The following is a 15,709-nucleotide window of genomic DNA, read 5'->3' as shown; positions in this document are numbered from 1 at the left end:
CACAATGGGGGGACATATTTTTCTTTTCTATTTCCCGGAAAAGAACGTGAGCTGCAGAAAAAACTGCTGACACTAAACGACACTGATATCAGCCACAATATACATTTATTATAAAATTTAATAAATCACACGATCAGCTCTCTAGGTCCATACAATTACAACGCCTTTATCTGCTTTTTGGAGCTTCAAAGGTCTGGCCACCATTCACTTGCATTGTATAGACCTGCATAGCTGATATATTCTTCTAAAAAAAATGGTTTGTGTTCTGCAAAAAAAAAAAGAAAAGAAAAGAAAGTCATACACATCTGGTATGGAAAGTGAGAAAATTATGAGAGATTTTTCATTTTTGTGTGAACTATTTAATTTAAGGGATTCACTGGATTAAGTTCTTTGCTCTTGTAGTTAAATTTATTTTTGCATACATCTCATTTTTAAGAGAACTTGCGAGTAGACAGCCATCCATATAAAAGCAGAAAAAAGTCTTGTGTGTTGTTGGTAGGACTGGAATAGACGTGTCCAGGTTGACACAGGTTAAGGCCAACATCTGTATTACTGATTACAAAGTATTTTATAAGCACTTTTTCTGGCGTAATTCATGTGCATCAGTAAGTGTACAGACAACATTCTTGTCCATTAACATCTGTTTTTTTGGTCTTCACCATGTAAGCTTGCAAAGGTAGAAAATTGTGATCAGTGATGAGAAAGCCTTTACCATTCAGTGATGTACTGTGATGTGGCTCTATTGAGGAGTTCCTCCCTAACGGTAAAAGAAAAGACTTCAGTCACAGTGAAACTACATTTCAACAGTGGATCATTCCATTATAAAATCAAGTCTTACAAATGTAAATTCTAGACTTATATAGAAATAACAGGTTATACTAATTTTAACTCCACCCTACAGGATATCAAACATGATCTTGAGATATTTGGCACTACAATAAAATACTCAAAAAGAGGTGGATTTAATGCAAAGGTATTCCTTCAAAAAACTAAATATAAAAATGCAGCAGAAGTTTCAACAATGCAAAACATGTTTTTGTCTAAAAACTATTACCTTCTAAAGCATGAAGTAAATGAAATAGCGGTAAGGGACTGGACGTATCAAGTACTGTACAAAAGTTAAATACAAGTACAAGTGACATTATTAAACAGTCCTACTACTAATCATCATCATAAAATCATCATATTCAATCCTTTAGGTGAAACACAAAAGACACCAACTGTTTCCCAGCACAATTTATAGGTGCAGCAGATGACAATGTATTTAAATGTAGAATGTCACAATGTTGTGATACAATTGTAATATTCAAGTGGGGAGCATATGATGCCTCAAAATGCTTACATAGGCAGCTCACAATGTTTTGGAACAAAGCTTGTGTCATTTATTCTTTCTGATTTGCATCAGCGGTTCAGTCTCATAAAACAAACCACCACATTGGTTTGTATTTGTGTATTTGTATTGACTGTTTAATTACATTAGGGTAATAACTTCCCTGAAATACATTCTGAATATGAACTTGCTGTAGCCGATGCTGTGAGTAGTAGGTCTTACCAGAAGAGGGCAATGCTTGACAGTGATTTTTTTGTGGATAGCTGCCACACTCTGGGAAAGGGGAGGTAAGATTGCTTCTTTGATTTGTGTTTTTGTTTCATTATACCTAAAGCTCTTAACATGTGCTTTTAATAATGATCGGGTTGCTGTGGGGGTCTACCTTTTTCCACCTCCCAAGGTATGGAAGCTAAGGGGTGCCAAATACAAAAGAATGAAGGAATAAATTATCAATCTATTAATTTGAAAATAAAATCGTGAATAAACCAGTTTCTAAATGCACAAGTAGACACATTTAAATTTGTTTAATTAATTTTTAAAAATGTCATTATATTTAACAATACAATTGTGGATTAATGAATCAGCTGGATTACACTAGCATATAGATGGCCTCAAAGCTAACAGACATGAACTAAAAGCCTCCAATGTTGATTTCATGGGGTCTTAAACAAAAGAGTTATTTTTCTATAGATTCATGTTTAAAATGTAATTAAATGTAACAATAAAGTAAAAGTCCATAGTAAAAGTGTTTTGATGTGTCATAATTGTGTGAATGAGGAACAGTGTGAAAAGTGTTCATTTACTGATACTTTACTCTTGATTTGTATGAAAGGGAATGAAAGTCATTGTTGTTTAAGTGCTTCCAGTTTTCATTTCACCAGGAAATTGCCACGACACATAAAATAGGTATAGATACGTGATTCTATGAGACCAGGTTGAATATTTGACCATTTTTATTATTATTTATTGTTGAAAGACCTTAAAGCCTGATGAGCACAGTTTTCTTTTCTATATTGATGTATTTCCTATTGATACACAAAATTGGGGCAGGCATTTAGAAGGGCTCATCCCCTTTTGTTAAATAGCCAATAGGCTATTATGTAACAGGCCTGAACCATAATTTGCTGCTTGCTATTGCTAGTCAGAAGTAGGCAGTTTTAAGGGAAGCGAACAATCTCAGAGCTTTCATTTGTTTGTCCCTCAGTGCAAGATTATTATTTTTAATTTTGAGAAAGTGTATTTTAGACACGTTTATCTTTAACATGTTTATTTAGTCAATGCTGGATTACACTAGCATATAGATGGCCTCAAAGCTAACAGACATGAACTAAAAGTCTCAGATGTTGATTTCATGGGGTCTTAAACGAAATAGTTATTTTTCTATAGAGTTTTAAATAATAAATATATTGGTCAGCTAATGGTAAACTTCATACTAATTTCCCTATTGCTTAACATCCCACTCAAATTTAGTTAAAGTTTCAAAAGTGAAAAAAGGAAACTAAATGAAAAGCACTGACAGGGGGGAAAAAAGCTACAAGTGAAACCAGCAAATCCCTAGATGAGCAAATTAAAATGCTTTCTTGTCCAGCACAGTATTGGTAACTAAAGCTGTGACATAGTGAATATAAATCAATAAGCAGATGTGGCCTTTACTGTTATTTTAACCTAGTAATTTGCTTTGTACAAATGTAGTGTAATCCTTGTAAAACTGACCGTACCATTTAAACAGATAGCCAAAGATATATTTCAATGTATAGGTAACTACTGGAAAAGGCTGTATTTTTAAAGAGATAGTTCAGCCAAAAAAAAAAAAAAAAATTCTTACTCAGCTTTATGTTGTTCCAAATCCATAGAGCTTTCATGTAACACAAAAGAGATGTCAGGATAACAACCTCCGAATGAAAAAATAAATTGAAATATTTTCAGTAAGATCTCCAGAAGAAAGAAAGTTTGGAAAAACATCAGGGTGAGTGAATGATTTCAGAATTGTACGTTTTTTATTAACTATCCCTCTAATAATGGGTTTGAAGTACACATTTTTTATACTAATTCAGTATGGTCAACTGCATGCATTTGGCTTATTTACAGGGTTTATTGCGATGCATTTTGTTAATCTTTCGTGTTAATGTAATATAGAAAACATGATCCAGTCATTCTACTGCACTATGCATGGAAGAGTCTGACGTTTGACATTTTTGTGAGGTTTTCACCTTGGCTGGGTTGTTTTTCAGCGGTGTATGTATTTCTGTGTGGCCTGACTAAGAAGTGAGGTAAATATCCTTCCAGAAAGCCAACACATGCACCTCTTATGTTCAACCATTTTACATTTTACATCTTTCAAAATGGTCTTTGGTCAATCAAACTTCACAGAGTCTAGTTTGAAACTCTTTAAATACTCATGACTTTTTCAGCTTACCCCTGTTTCCTTATTGTTTCATTCAAACTCACTGTGCATGTATGCAAGAAAGATTATTATACAGTGTGCAGGTGTGCATTCAGAAACCTGCTCAAAGGCTAAATATACACACATGCCCTAGATATTTATGGTTGATGTCAATCTACAGTTTACTGTACTGTGATTCATCATGAGATGTATGACCTGTTTACATTCTCAGGGCACAGCTTATATTGAAACACTTAATCCAAATATATGCTTTTTGCTTGCGAAATGCGTACTTGCACAAGCAAATTGCTGTTGCAAAAATAGAACAATGCATGTATGAATGTGGTTTGACAGAGGTGGCTGAGCGTGCAAGATAAGTAAACTCGCAGATTTGTACTTACATAAATACATTTGATATATACATGCATGGACACAACATCTCAAATATTTTTTTCCACAATACACTTGCATTTGCACAAGAAGCTAGGCCAACATTGACATATGCACATATATTTAAAGCAATATTCTGGGTTCAATACAAGTTAAGCTCAATCGACAGCATTCGTAGTATAATGTTGATAAGCACAAACATGTATTTCTAATTGTCCCTCCTTTTTCTTGAAACAAAAAAGCAAAAATCGGGGTTACAGTGAGGCATTTACAATGGAAGTGAATGGGGCCAATCCGTAAACGTAAAAATCTTAATCAGAATGAGCTTTATTGCCAAGTATGCTTACACAAACAATAAAATAACAAAACAGAGATAATAAAAAAATATAATAAAATAAAGAGCAAATAGAAAAAATAAGTATATATAGAAATACACAGTAAGACAAAATATATATGTATGTACAAATGCAAATCTGTTATATACAGATGCAAGGGAATGTATGGCAAATGAGGTAGGATATGTTGGATATATATAAATAGACTAAGCTGTGTATTGCATATAATTATTGCTCAGTGGGGCAGTTTTAACTGTTCATGAGGTGGATGGCCTGAGAGAAAAAACTGTTCCTGTTCCTGACGGTTCTGGTGCTCAGTGCTCTGTAGCACCTGCCAGAAGGCAACAGTTCAAAAATGTATTGGGCTGGGTGAGTGGGGTCCAGAGTGATTTTTCCAGCTCTTTTCCTCAATCTGGAAGTGTACAGTACTTGAAGGGAGGGCAGGGGGCAACCATTAATCCAGTGATCTGTTGAAGGTCTGTGTGAAGATTGGGGCCAACTGGTCAGCACAGGATTTTAGACAAGTGGGTGAAACACCATCGGTGCCCTATGCTTTCCTTTTCTTTTCACACCTCCTCTTCACAGATCTTAAGTGCAGATTAAGGGGGGAAGAGGGGGGGTTGCAGGAGGTGTTGGTGTTTGTATGAAGTGAAGGTCAGAGCGGATGTGGGGTGGAAGAAGATGAACCAGACAGTGATGAGAGAGTGCCAAAGCTGCTCTAGGGACATTCATCCTTTAATTTTGTGCAGCAATGATCCAGTTTATTTCTGTCCCTGGTGGGACATGTAATGTGCTGTCTGTTCACGGGTGAGGTTGGCTTTGTTCAAATTGCCGAGAATAATAATAAGTGAGTCCGGGTGTTGTTGCTCCATATCTGTGATCTGATCAGCCAGTTGCTGCAGCGCTGTGCTCACACACGCTTTTGGAGGAATATAAACACTCACCAGAATAAACGAGGTAAACTCCTGCAGCGAGTAGAAAGGCTTAAGAGTTGATAAAGAGTGCTTCCAAATTAGGACATCACATCTTCTTTAACGTTATTACATCTGTACAAAAAGTGCTGTTAAAAAAAAAATTATAAGCTTCACATTTCTGCCTTAAAACCTTCCCAAATTTGACCCCATTCACTTCCATTGTAAGTGCCTCACTGTAACCTCGATTTATTCATTTATTTATATTCTATGATGGATAACTACAGTACCTGATTGGTAAAAGTGCATGAAGTGACCTAGTGTAAATACCCCTTTTAAGTTTTAGGACTGAAACATTTCAATTATAGTGAGATGACTATTGCTGTTTATTGTTTTGCTTGTAAATTTTTTTTAACAATGGCTATAATAAGAGCATGATTAAATGCATAGCACTATAAAAAGCAAAACCAGTCATCTTAGGCATGAGAAAGTTGCATGTGTCATGTTCCATGTGATTTGGCTTAGATCAAGTGCATGAAAATCCTTTAATAAGAAAACTGATCTAGGACCAGCTTTTGCTTTTTAAATAGTGAAGAATAACGCCACATGGCATGTGGGAACTGATCCTAGATTGTCAGTTTCAGGACCGGTTAAGGGTGTTGGTATGAGCTGGAAATTCAGATTTCAGTTTACTAGAAAATGGTAAAGTGAAACATGCAGACACGAATGAATGCTTACACTCACATCACACAATTATTACGTGGATTTAATGTCAGCCACTTTACAGTTTTCTTATAAAAGGTCCTTACTTACCTTAAGTATTGGTTTCAAAACCTAAAATGTAAATTCTCTCATCATTTAAAGTAATCCATAAGACTCCAGTGGTTTAATCCATTTCTCGTCAAGTGATCCAGTTTTGGGTGAGAACAGAGCAAAATATAACCATCTAGCGCTCAATGCATGGAGAATGAGACTAATATTTATACCTCCTTTTGTGTTCCATACGGGGTTGGAACAAAGTGAGGGTGAAGAAAGGATTACATAATTACATTTTTTGTTTGAATTATCCCTTTAAGTTGGACAGTTACAGGCATACAGCAATATATGTGCACATGCATTGTCACTTATAGATAATGGGCCCTATTTTAAAAGCTCTAGTGCTAAGCTGTAACGAATGCAGGAGTGAAGGCAGACGAGGAGGTGCGGATCCAAAAGCAGGTTCTTTATTATAAATCAAAGTGAGGGCAAACAAACAGGAACAAAGAAATATCCACGAGGGGAAAAACAACATGAACATGAACATGAACATGAACATGAACATGAACATGAACATGAACATGAACATGAACATGAACATGAACATGAACATGAACATGAACATGAACATGAACATGAACATGAACATGAACATGAACATGAACATGAACATGAACATGAACATCCACAGGCAGGAGAAACAACCATAACATTCACGTACAACAACATTCAACGACCGACAAGGGAATGAAGGAACAAACAGGGTTTAAATACACAAGGACAAGGGTAACAAGGCCAATCAACAAACAGAACTCTGAAACAGGATAACGAGATAATTAACTAAAACCAATGACAAACAAGAACTGAATCAAGGTAATCAACCAATGAACCAATAAAACCCAGATACAAAACATGGAGGGAAAACAGGATGTGACAAAACTAGGAACTGAACAGGAATTTTCAAAATAAAAGTACACAAAAGAACAAAGGACAACAATGAACATGACATAAGCGCAGCGCTATGACATAAGTAGTAAGCACAAAGTCATTAGCAAGGCGCTAATGGGCTGGGTCAAGTGCAATTTATTTCTTAGGTTCTGCTCCGGCACAATCTCCGACCTATTATATAGTCCATTTCCTCAAGCACCAGCAATATAAACAAAGACAGCACATTAATAAGAAGTTGGAAATGTAAATGGATTGTATGTAATGAATTGGAAGAATATAAATATGGACATACATTATTTTGTGCATTAACTGTGTCCTTGTTGAATCTGACACTTTCCTTTTAAAATGCATTGAAAATGTGGTTCAGGATATGAATGTAGGCTCCATTAAATTATAGAGAATGCAAGTAATATTAATAATTTTCATCTACTGACAGACAAATCAGGGCTAGTATTAACAGTGATTGTATTGGCAGGCACTTCACTTCTACTGGTCGATTTTGATTTTGAAAAATTCAGTTCATTTATTGAAAATTCAACCAAAAATAGTTCAAAATTCAAATTACACTTCAAACAAAAAAATTTAATAAAATAAATAAAAATGAATGAAAAAATCATACAAAATCCAAACAATTTCTCTCTAAGTTCTTCCACCAGCCCCTTTTGCAGTGACTTAAAAATCACTATGACAACAGGTAGAAAAATACCAATATGAATTAGATCATAAATGCAATTGTAAATATAAAAATGATAAAAAAAATAAACCATGACCTATTAGATATTTTAACACAAATCTAATAAATATTTGTTTCATAAAACGGCTACAACAGTGATCGTCATGGACATAATTTAAGGTTCCACTGTATTTTCTGAGTTTTGACATGAACTAGTGTTGGTGGTGGCATAGTGGGCTAAAGCACTGAACTGTTAATCAGAAGATTGCTGGTTTGATTCCCACAGCCACCACCATTGTGTCCTTGAGCAAGGCACTTAACTCCAGGTTGCTCCGGGGGGATTGTCCCTGTAATAAGTGCACTGTAAGTCGCTTTGGATAAAAGTGTCTGCCAAATGCATAAATGTAAATTATCTTTATTATTTCTATAATCTCCAAACTGCAAATGCAGGAACTGAATTTGGACTTTGCATTGAAAACAGATGTGGTTTTGAAACGTCTTCTCAGAAAAATGGCTAATTGTGCTATACGCCACTTCATGACCATATTATTCACCCACAGTTTGCACACATACACCCACCGATAGTGCAAACACTCCAACCCACACCCACTTATTGCATTTAGAATTAGCACTCTCACTAAAAGATGTAGCGCATGGTCTTTGCAAATTTATGAAAACAGAATCCAGTGTATGCAAACTTGACATTGGTAGTTCAATATAAAGAAGCATCAGTACTTGTACATTTGTTTGATCATAAATCAGTAATAACATAAGTAAGCACTGTCTGATGGTTATCAAGCATTACTAATACAAATTAGTTTCTAAATAGAGAGAGCAAACATGCATACTCTACCTAATTAATGGGTGAATTATCTCTATACTAAGCATTATTAAGATGTGTTAATTAATTCAAACTTATACTTTTTAGATTTTCCACCATTTCAGATGTCCTACACATGCTCATTTGCAAGGCCACACTTTGCATATTTTATGGTACTAAAACCAAGAGAGAGAGAGAGAGAGAGAGAGAGAGAGAGAGAGAGAGAGAGAGAGAGAGAGAGAGAGAGAGAAAACATGTTGCTATCTTTGAGTGGGGGAAATATCTGTCATCACGGAAGACTGAAGCAAAACATAGCAAGGGGAAGTTCACAGTGCAAATACATAGTCAACCACTCACCCTTGCATTCACATGACAGAAAGCGAGAGACAGATGTATCAGCAGTTAGCAGAGTAACTGACAAAAAGGACTGCGTTAGAATAAAGCGGTCACAAAATATTTTTTTATTTTGTTTTGTTTTATAAGTTATTTGGAGTTTTATGGTTGAAATGAGGTGTTCTGTGAATGTATGTGTTTGAACTGTACTCTAGAATTGGTCATTTGGAATTGTTGCTGGATATGGTGCTCAAAAACTGACATCAACATGGATTGGAATGCATGGATTTTGGCTCTGGTCTTGTTGATACACATTCCGATTCATGTAGCAGGTAAGCGAATTATGTTTTAATGAAGTTAAACTCTTTAAATTGATGACAACTTTTTGACTTTTATTGAATTGCATTAGTTTTAATAAATATTCCTAAATGCAAAATACATTGATATTGTCATCAATATTAAACATTCAAGATTATTTAACAATTTAACAAATTACACATTGAGTGGGAGTTTGACTGTAACCTGTAGCCCTAGTTTCTTTCACAATAATGACGTGAATGACGTAAATTCCACATGAATATTGGATGTCCCCTGTGAAACTACCTCTGTTGTCATTCACCCCTCAATTTGAAAGAGCAATAAAGATGATCCATATACATATTTAAACAAGAAAAGGATCAGTTTGATATATATAAAAAGCATTTACTTTATGTGTTGACAAAATGAAAACAAATTGCGCAAAATGTCTATTCCACAGCAATACATATAACCTTGATTTTAGGGCCTTTTTGTACTAATCCTAGAATATTAGAATGTATATTAATGTGCATAATATATGTAACACTTTACAACATTGTTCTATTCATTAACATTAGCTAGTGCATTAAGTGTCATGATTTAACCATGGACAATACTTTTTATAGCATTTATTAATTACATATATATAATAAACAGCTTTGTTTAAGTTCATTTTAGGAACATTTTGATTAAGTGGTTAGCTTAATGAGTATAAATCCATAAACAAATAATTCTAATACTTTCAGAGGTGATGTTATGCGACCTACGCCTGTAAAGTACAACTGATGGTAGATGGTCATTTCTTATTCAAAACCTACACAGTATCACAACTGTGAGAGAACAGTCTGGAACAAGAGCAAATAATCGACTTCTTTATTGGTAAGAGAGCGTTATTAGAAATTCTTGGAAAGTCTGAAAATAACGCTTGTCATTTCTGTCTTTTTATAACAGATGCAAGGCTGGAATTAAATGTCACATTTGAAATATGGGAGGGGAATGTAACTGTGCTCTGGGATCCCCCTACAGGAGCCCCCAAATATGCTCTTTACCAAGTAAAGCAGGCACTGTAAGCAGAAATCTTATGTTACTGTCCACCCACAATAAAGAGTACATGTATTATTCCACAATTTACTTTTGTTTTTTCAACTTTACTCCATGCCAAAGCTTATATTCTTGTCTTTCTTTTTCTTTGTTAGATATCTAGTTCGTAATGCTTCATGGCATGTTGTGCCCAACTGTAACATGACTACAGATGCTAGATGTGATATTGGAAACCTTGTAAACCAACCAGATATTAAAATAATGGTTGGATTGTATAAAGGAAATGACAGCTTTGTCTGGTCAACTGTACACAGAATTCGTTTATCGGACAGTAAGTATTTGTAGGACTTTCATTGGTCAACTTTAAACACAGCCTAAAGAGAGTGAAGTCATTACAATGTTGTGATGGTTATAACATTCCTTTTTCTATTATTATAATTCACCTTAAAATGTTGTGTTTTTTCTATGTTTTAGGCAAACTGTTGGAACCAGATTTCAACCTGTTTTCATCCCCTAATACAGTAAAGGTTAAGATTTACAGGAAGCAATTTCTGGAAAAGCTTTTTGCCTTTGGCCCAAGTTACACCGTCACTCTTCAGGCAAAAGGACAGGACAGTCAGGTTGTTTTTTTTAGTTGACTAGTCTGAAAAATATTATTTGAAAAAGTGTCCTTAATCCATGAGGGAGGAGTATCACATAAAAAAATGCTTCCATTATTATGTTATAATGCTTTTGTTTCAATCTATTCAATTTGACATAATCATTTCTGTCATTTATTTTTGAAAAAGACAAATTAGTCAAAATGTACTTACTCTTGTGTAGTTCCTTACTCTCTCTAAAGCTTAAAGAAGTACCCAAATATATAAAAGTAGTCCATGTATTTCAATTTTAGTGGGTTAAAATTTGTTTAAGTGTATTTTCACGTCTCGATAACTTGCTTGTCATGTTTTAAACATGCTCGTGTTTTTTCTTAGAATGTAACAAAGTCTGGTGATGATGAAGATGACGAGGTAGAGTTCAGGTCATTACGTGCATGGCAGGAGTATTGTGTGAGTGTGACCGTGATGGTGGAATCGGCCGGTTTGCGAAACACTTCATTACAGCGCTGTATATATGCAGAAGCAGGTACTGAATTTCACCTAAAAACCATGAATAGTTGACTTAAAGGAAAATTCTGTCATCATTGCATTGTCATTACAGTTACACAGAGGCTTAATTTAGATTTTTCTTTTTTTTTTAGATATGTCTGTGGTGATCTCTATGGTAATTATTGGTGTACTTTGCATCATGACCTTTAGCACATTTGCAATCTGTTGCTTCCTGAATCGTCCAAGAAAAATGCCTGCTGCTTTGGTGAGTCAACTTGGGCATTTTTAAGAAATTAAGTTTCATCAAAACTAAAAGTAACAGAGCAAGCCCGTTTCGGTGTCTGAAAAAGTATAAAGCCATACAAGAAGGGCTCATATCTAACACTTCAGCAATAACAGTAAGATCAGTTCTCCTTTCGAAGAACACAAGCAGAAGGCGAAATGCTGGGGATTTTGTAAGTCTGGCGTATGCATGTGCTTAAAAAATCTAGAGTATGGTATGTTACTTTATATAGTTATAGTTTATGCTACTGTATATATTTTAGACAGCAGTTGATAACAAAATATCAAACCAAGTGGTTTTAATGGGATAGTTCACTGAAAAAAAAGCTTGACATATCATGTCAAAGAGCATGTAATATTAAATTTTTATTCTCTCTTGTTCTCACATTTATGAGCAAAAACCATCATTACGTGACCGTCATGAAAGCGGCACTTAAATATGATGAGGTAAAACCATGCAAAACACTTTGAAAAACAACAAACTTTGACTTCTGAGACATTGGTATGGTAGCCATTAAGGCTCCACGATTGATTGAGTTAAGATGGAAATCGCAATAAGGTCTTACGCGATTACAAAATCTTTAAAGGCTGCATTTAAAAATAATAAGCTGTTTCTCATTTCGAAGGCTGCGTACCAGCTAGTACGCATCCTTTAAAGGCAGAACAGACAGAACTTATCATGGTTGCTATCACAGCATGCTACTCTTTAACAAGAGTGCTTTGAGTGAAGAGGGAACAAAATCCCTTTGAAAGGGATTATACAAAGTGCATTTTAGGAGAGTTATAATGATGTAGAGAGAAAAGAAAACAGATTTTACAGGTAGTCTGTAATACTCTATTCTAATTATATATTACTGTAATTATACATGATATACTCTGCACCCGTCTTCAACTTGGAAATTAACATTATTTGGATTTGAACATTGTAATTTTAAACATATAATGTTAATTTCTGTTAGAACTGTGAGTTGTGAGTGCCCATGAAGGATCGTGCGTCCTTTTCTGGAATAAGACAGCCTCGATGACATGTGCGGCCGATAAATGTGACCTCCGAAGGGCGCAGCCTTGGAATCGAGACATAGTGTTTGACTTTTAGCGCTTTAGTCAGCGCTTTATTCAACATTGTGTAAGCAAGTGGCACCCTCTAGCGGTGTGGATGGCATTTTCCATTATCCATTATCCATTACACCACTATAGAACTTAAAGGTCAGTTTTGTTCCTTTGTTTTGCGCTAAACTTTTTATGTGGTTGACATTTTCATGGAATTTCCCAACATGTGCATAATATGAATTTGTGATTTGTACAAACAGAGTTTTGATGTTTTATACTTCAAAAACCAATGTGCTAAATGTTTTAGAATAAAATAAAATAAACAATTCACATGAAGCATCATACTATATTATTTTTCAATTTTTATTACCTTCTATTTATTTTTCTTTATCTCTCTTAAAATGTTGGCCTGTTATGTGTTCAACAGATCCAATCCATGTTCAATGGAAATTATTTATTGTCAGAACAAAAGCTTTTGTTCCTCTATGTACTTTTTTATAACACAATTCCTGAGCAAAACAGTGATCTGATTACAAAATAATGCATGTGGCAAAATATCGGCATCGGTATTGGACAATAATTATTTGTTGAAATCGGTTTTGGTATCGGCCATAAATGTTCATATCGTTGCATCCTTAAAATATACAGTTATTGAATAATATTTAGGTGAATAAATTATGACACAATTTTCATTTTTGGGTGAACGGTTTTAAGGGGACATTGTAAGTTTTAGTTATACATTTTGAAATGTGCTTTATTTTATGTATTTATTTGTTTGTTTTGAGAGTGGAGATTGTATTTATTTATTATTGTTTTATTATTATTATATATTGAGTGTAGATTTTATTTATTGTTTTTTATTCTTTTTTTTATTATTATTTTTTTGAAAGTGGAGAATTTTTTAATGATTATTTTTTATTTTATTTTTGAGAGTGGAGATTTCATTATCCATTTTCAGTATTATTAATATTGTTTTGAGAGTGGATAATTTGTTTTATATTTGTTTTGTGAAAACGAAGTATTAACCATCTGTTTTAACTTTTGTTATCGTTCATCAGAAATCGTCTGTGAATGGATGGCACCCCATGAACATAGGACTCGTCCAGGTGGAGGCGGTCACTGACAAGGGATGGCTCCTGACCAGCAATAAATTGGTGGTAAATACTAAAGTATCTGAAATGAAGACAGAGCTCTTTGAGGAAGACAAAGAGAGGAGAGAGAGTGCAGACAGTGGAGTGAGTGTAGGCCATCAGCACTCCATTAAGGACAGAGGGACGGATGGACATACCGGAGACGAGGACAGTGGCTGTGGAAGTCTAACAGAATCTGAAGACTGTCTCAGTGGTGAAAGACGAAGCTTGGGAGAGCTCCCTTCCCTGGACATAATCGTTAACAACACAAGCAGCGAAGGAAAAGAGGACAGTGGCTTGGGAATAGGGAATCAAGATGTCTCTGACAGTCTCAAGGGTGCAGACAGTGGACTCCTGTCTGAAATAGTGGTTGTAGGGGATGGATATCGTGGTCAAAGCCCTTCTGGTGAGGCACAAAGTGAGATAACCATCACTGATGAAATAGACAACAATATGGCTAGCCCTAGAAGTGGCTATCGGTCTGGTAATGTGACATGCTTATGTTCTGACATTGAGACTTGCATGTGGTGTAAAGCCAGGAAGCTCATAACTACAGATTGTGATTCAGGGTCTCATGAGCAGACCAGTTGTACTTTCACAATAGAAAGCAACAGTGACAGAAATAGGTATATGAAAAAGTATCTTATGCAGACTGTGAATGTGTCACAGACTGGAGATTTGTCCACCCAGCTGGAAAAGAACTGCAGCAACTCCTCTTCTCTTTTCATTTCCTGTCCTCTGTTTTTGCAAGAGGGAGGACATTTGCCATGCCAGTTGGAAACATTGCCTCTTACATTAGGAGATTTGGAACTGAAGTTTACATGAGCCATGAATAAATAGCTTTTTCATTATGTATAATAAAGATTTGGGGTTGACCCTTTATGACTGCCTGCATGCATTGGGTCATTTGGACTTGTTAATATAGACTAGAAGGAAAACATTTCAAGTATCAACTCATCCCGTGTTTCCAAGTCATAAAATGTGAGATACTGTCTGAATATTACCAATGCTTGACAATGAGTAAGCAAAAAAACTATGGTGGTTTGATAAAATGTCATTATGAATTCTCAGTCTCAAATTAACCTCCAATTTCACATTTCCGACCAACAAATGATCTGATAAATTGTTAATTTGTTTCCAATTTGCACATGTACATAATTTACATTTAATTTATTTACTGACATAAATTTAAAAGAAAATGATAATAAATTGTAAAGCAAATCATGTAAAATAAATATGTTTATATTTTTATACTTTTTCAAAAGAAAATGTGAAAGGTGCGCACACGTGCCAAACTCACTGCCATATTGCCAGGGCATTAATGTATGGTTGCTAAAGTGTTCTGAGTTGTGTTTAGAGTGTTGCTAATGTGGTTGCTAGGGTGTTCTGGGTGGTTGCTTACCAGCCCAAGTCATAAAGATTTGAGGGCCACAAGTCTCTATGATATTCTGGTCCCTATGGGGGTCCCTTTTTCAACGTAAATCTACGGGAATTTTGCTGCTGTTATATCATCTGATTTAATTCTAATTAGTTTCCTCAACAGGGCACATGATTTAAGATTATTTATGTCCCTAACATAAACATGGTTAAAGTTAGGGGTTGTTTAAATACCTTGCCTTTAAGTGTGATCAATAGTAATAGTTTGGTGTCGTTTAACCAGTCACACTAAACAAGTGAGATTAGATAAAATGTGCTTCTCCAAAAAAAACCTTGAATTTCCAAATGGCTGTGAAACCCCTGACACTGCACATCACAACCCAGAACATTATGAGACAAGAATGTACTGTGTGAAATTCCCATTTGGTGAAAAAATGCAAATACTAAAGAGAGGAAAGACAAGCACTTCCTCTAGTGGAAACCCACGAAACCCTTTGACCAAATTTAGATTAAAATTACATGATCACAGCACAGTTGCTTTTTTCTTCTGAAAGCAAGAGCTCAT

The 15,709-nt window shown here is 35.1% G+C and overlaps 1 protein-coding gene across 1 annotated transcript; it reads left to right on the top strand.

The window, feature by feature from the left end:
- Positions 1 to 8,925: 8,925 nt before the first annotated feature.
- Positions 8,926 to 15,306, top strand: il10ra (interleukin 10 receptor, alpha). Its single transcript, XM_052107531.1, has 7 exons — positions 8,926 to 9,211; positions 10,128 to 10,242; positions 10,373 to 10,548; positions 10,692 to 10,837; positions 11,192 to 11,342; positions 11,458 to 11,570; positions 13,696 to 15,306. The coding sequence occupies exons 1-7, from the start codon at positions 9,073 to 9,075 to the stop codon at positions 14,590 to 14,592; spliced, it is 1,737 nt and encodes a 578-aa protein (XP_051963491.1). The 5' UTR covers positions 8,926 to 9,072; the 3' UTR covers positions 14,593 to 15,306.
- The last annotated feature ends 403 nt before the right edge of the window (positions 15,307 to 15,709 follow it).

Source organism: Xyrauchen texanus, chromosome 36, assembly GCF_025860055.1.
Source record: "Xyrauchen texanus isolate HMW12.3.18 chromosome 36, RBS_HiC_50CHRs, whole genome shotgun sequence".
In the NCBI taxonomy this organism is placed as follows: Eukaryota; Metazoa; Chordata; class Actinopteri; order Cypriniformes; family Catostomidae; genus Xyrauchen; species Xyrauchen texanus.
Note: the sequence above shows the minus strand (reverse complement) of the source record. Positions and strands in the feature narration are given on the sequence as shown.

Coding starts and splice junctions, on each gene's coding strand:
- il10ra (XM_052107531.1), top strand. CDS start 9,073: ATGTGTTTGAACTGTACTCTAGAATTGGTCATTTGGAATTGTTGCTGG. Junction 9,212..10,127: donor CATTCCGATTCATGTAGCAG/GTAAGCGAATTA, acceptor TTTTTATAACAG/ATGCAAGGCTGGAATTAAAT. Junction 11,571..13,695: donor GAAAAATGCCTGCTGCTTTG/GTGAGTCAACTT, acceptor ATCGTTCATCAG/AAATCGTCTGTGAATGGATG.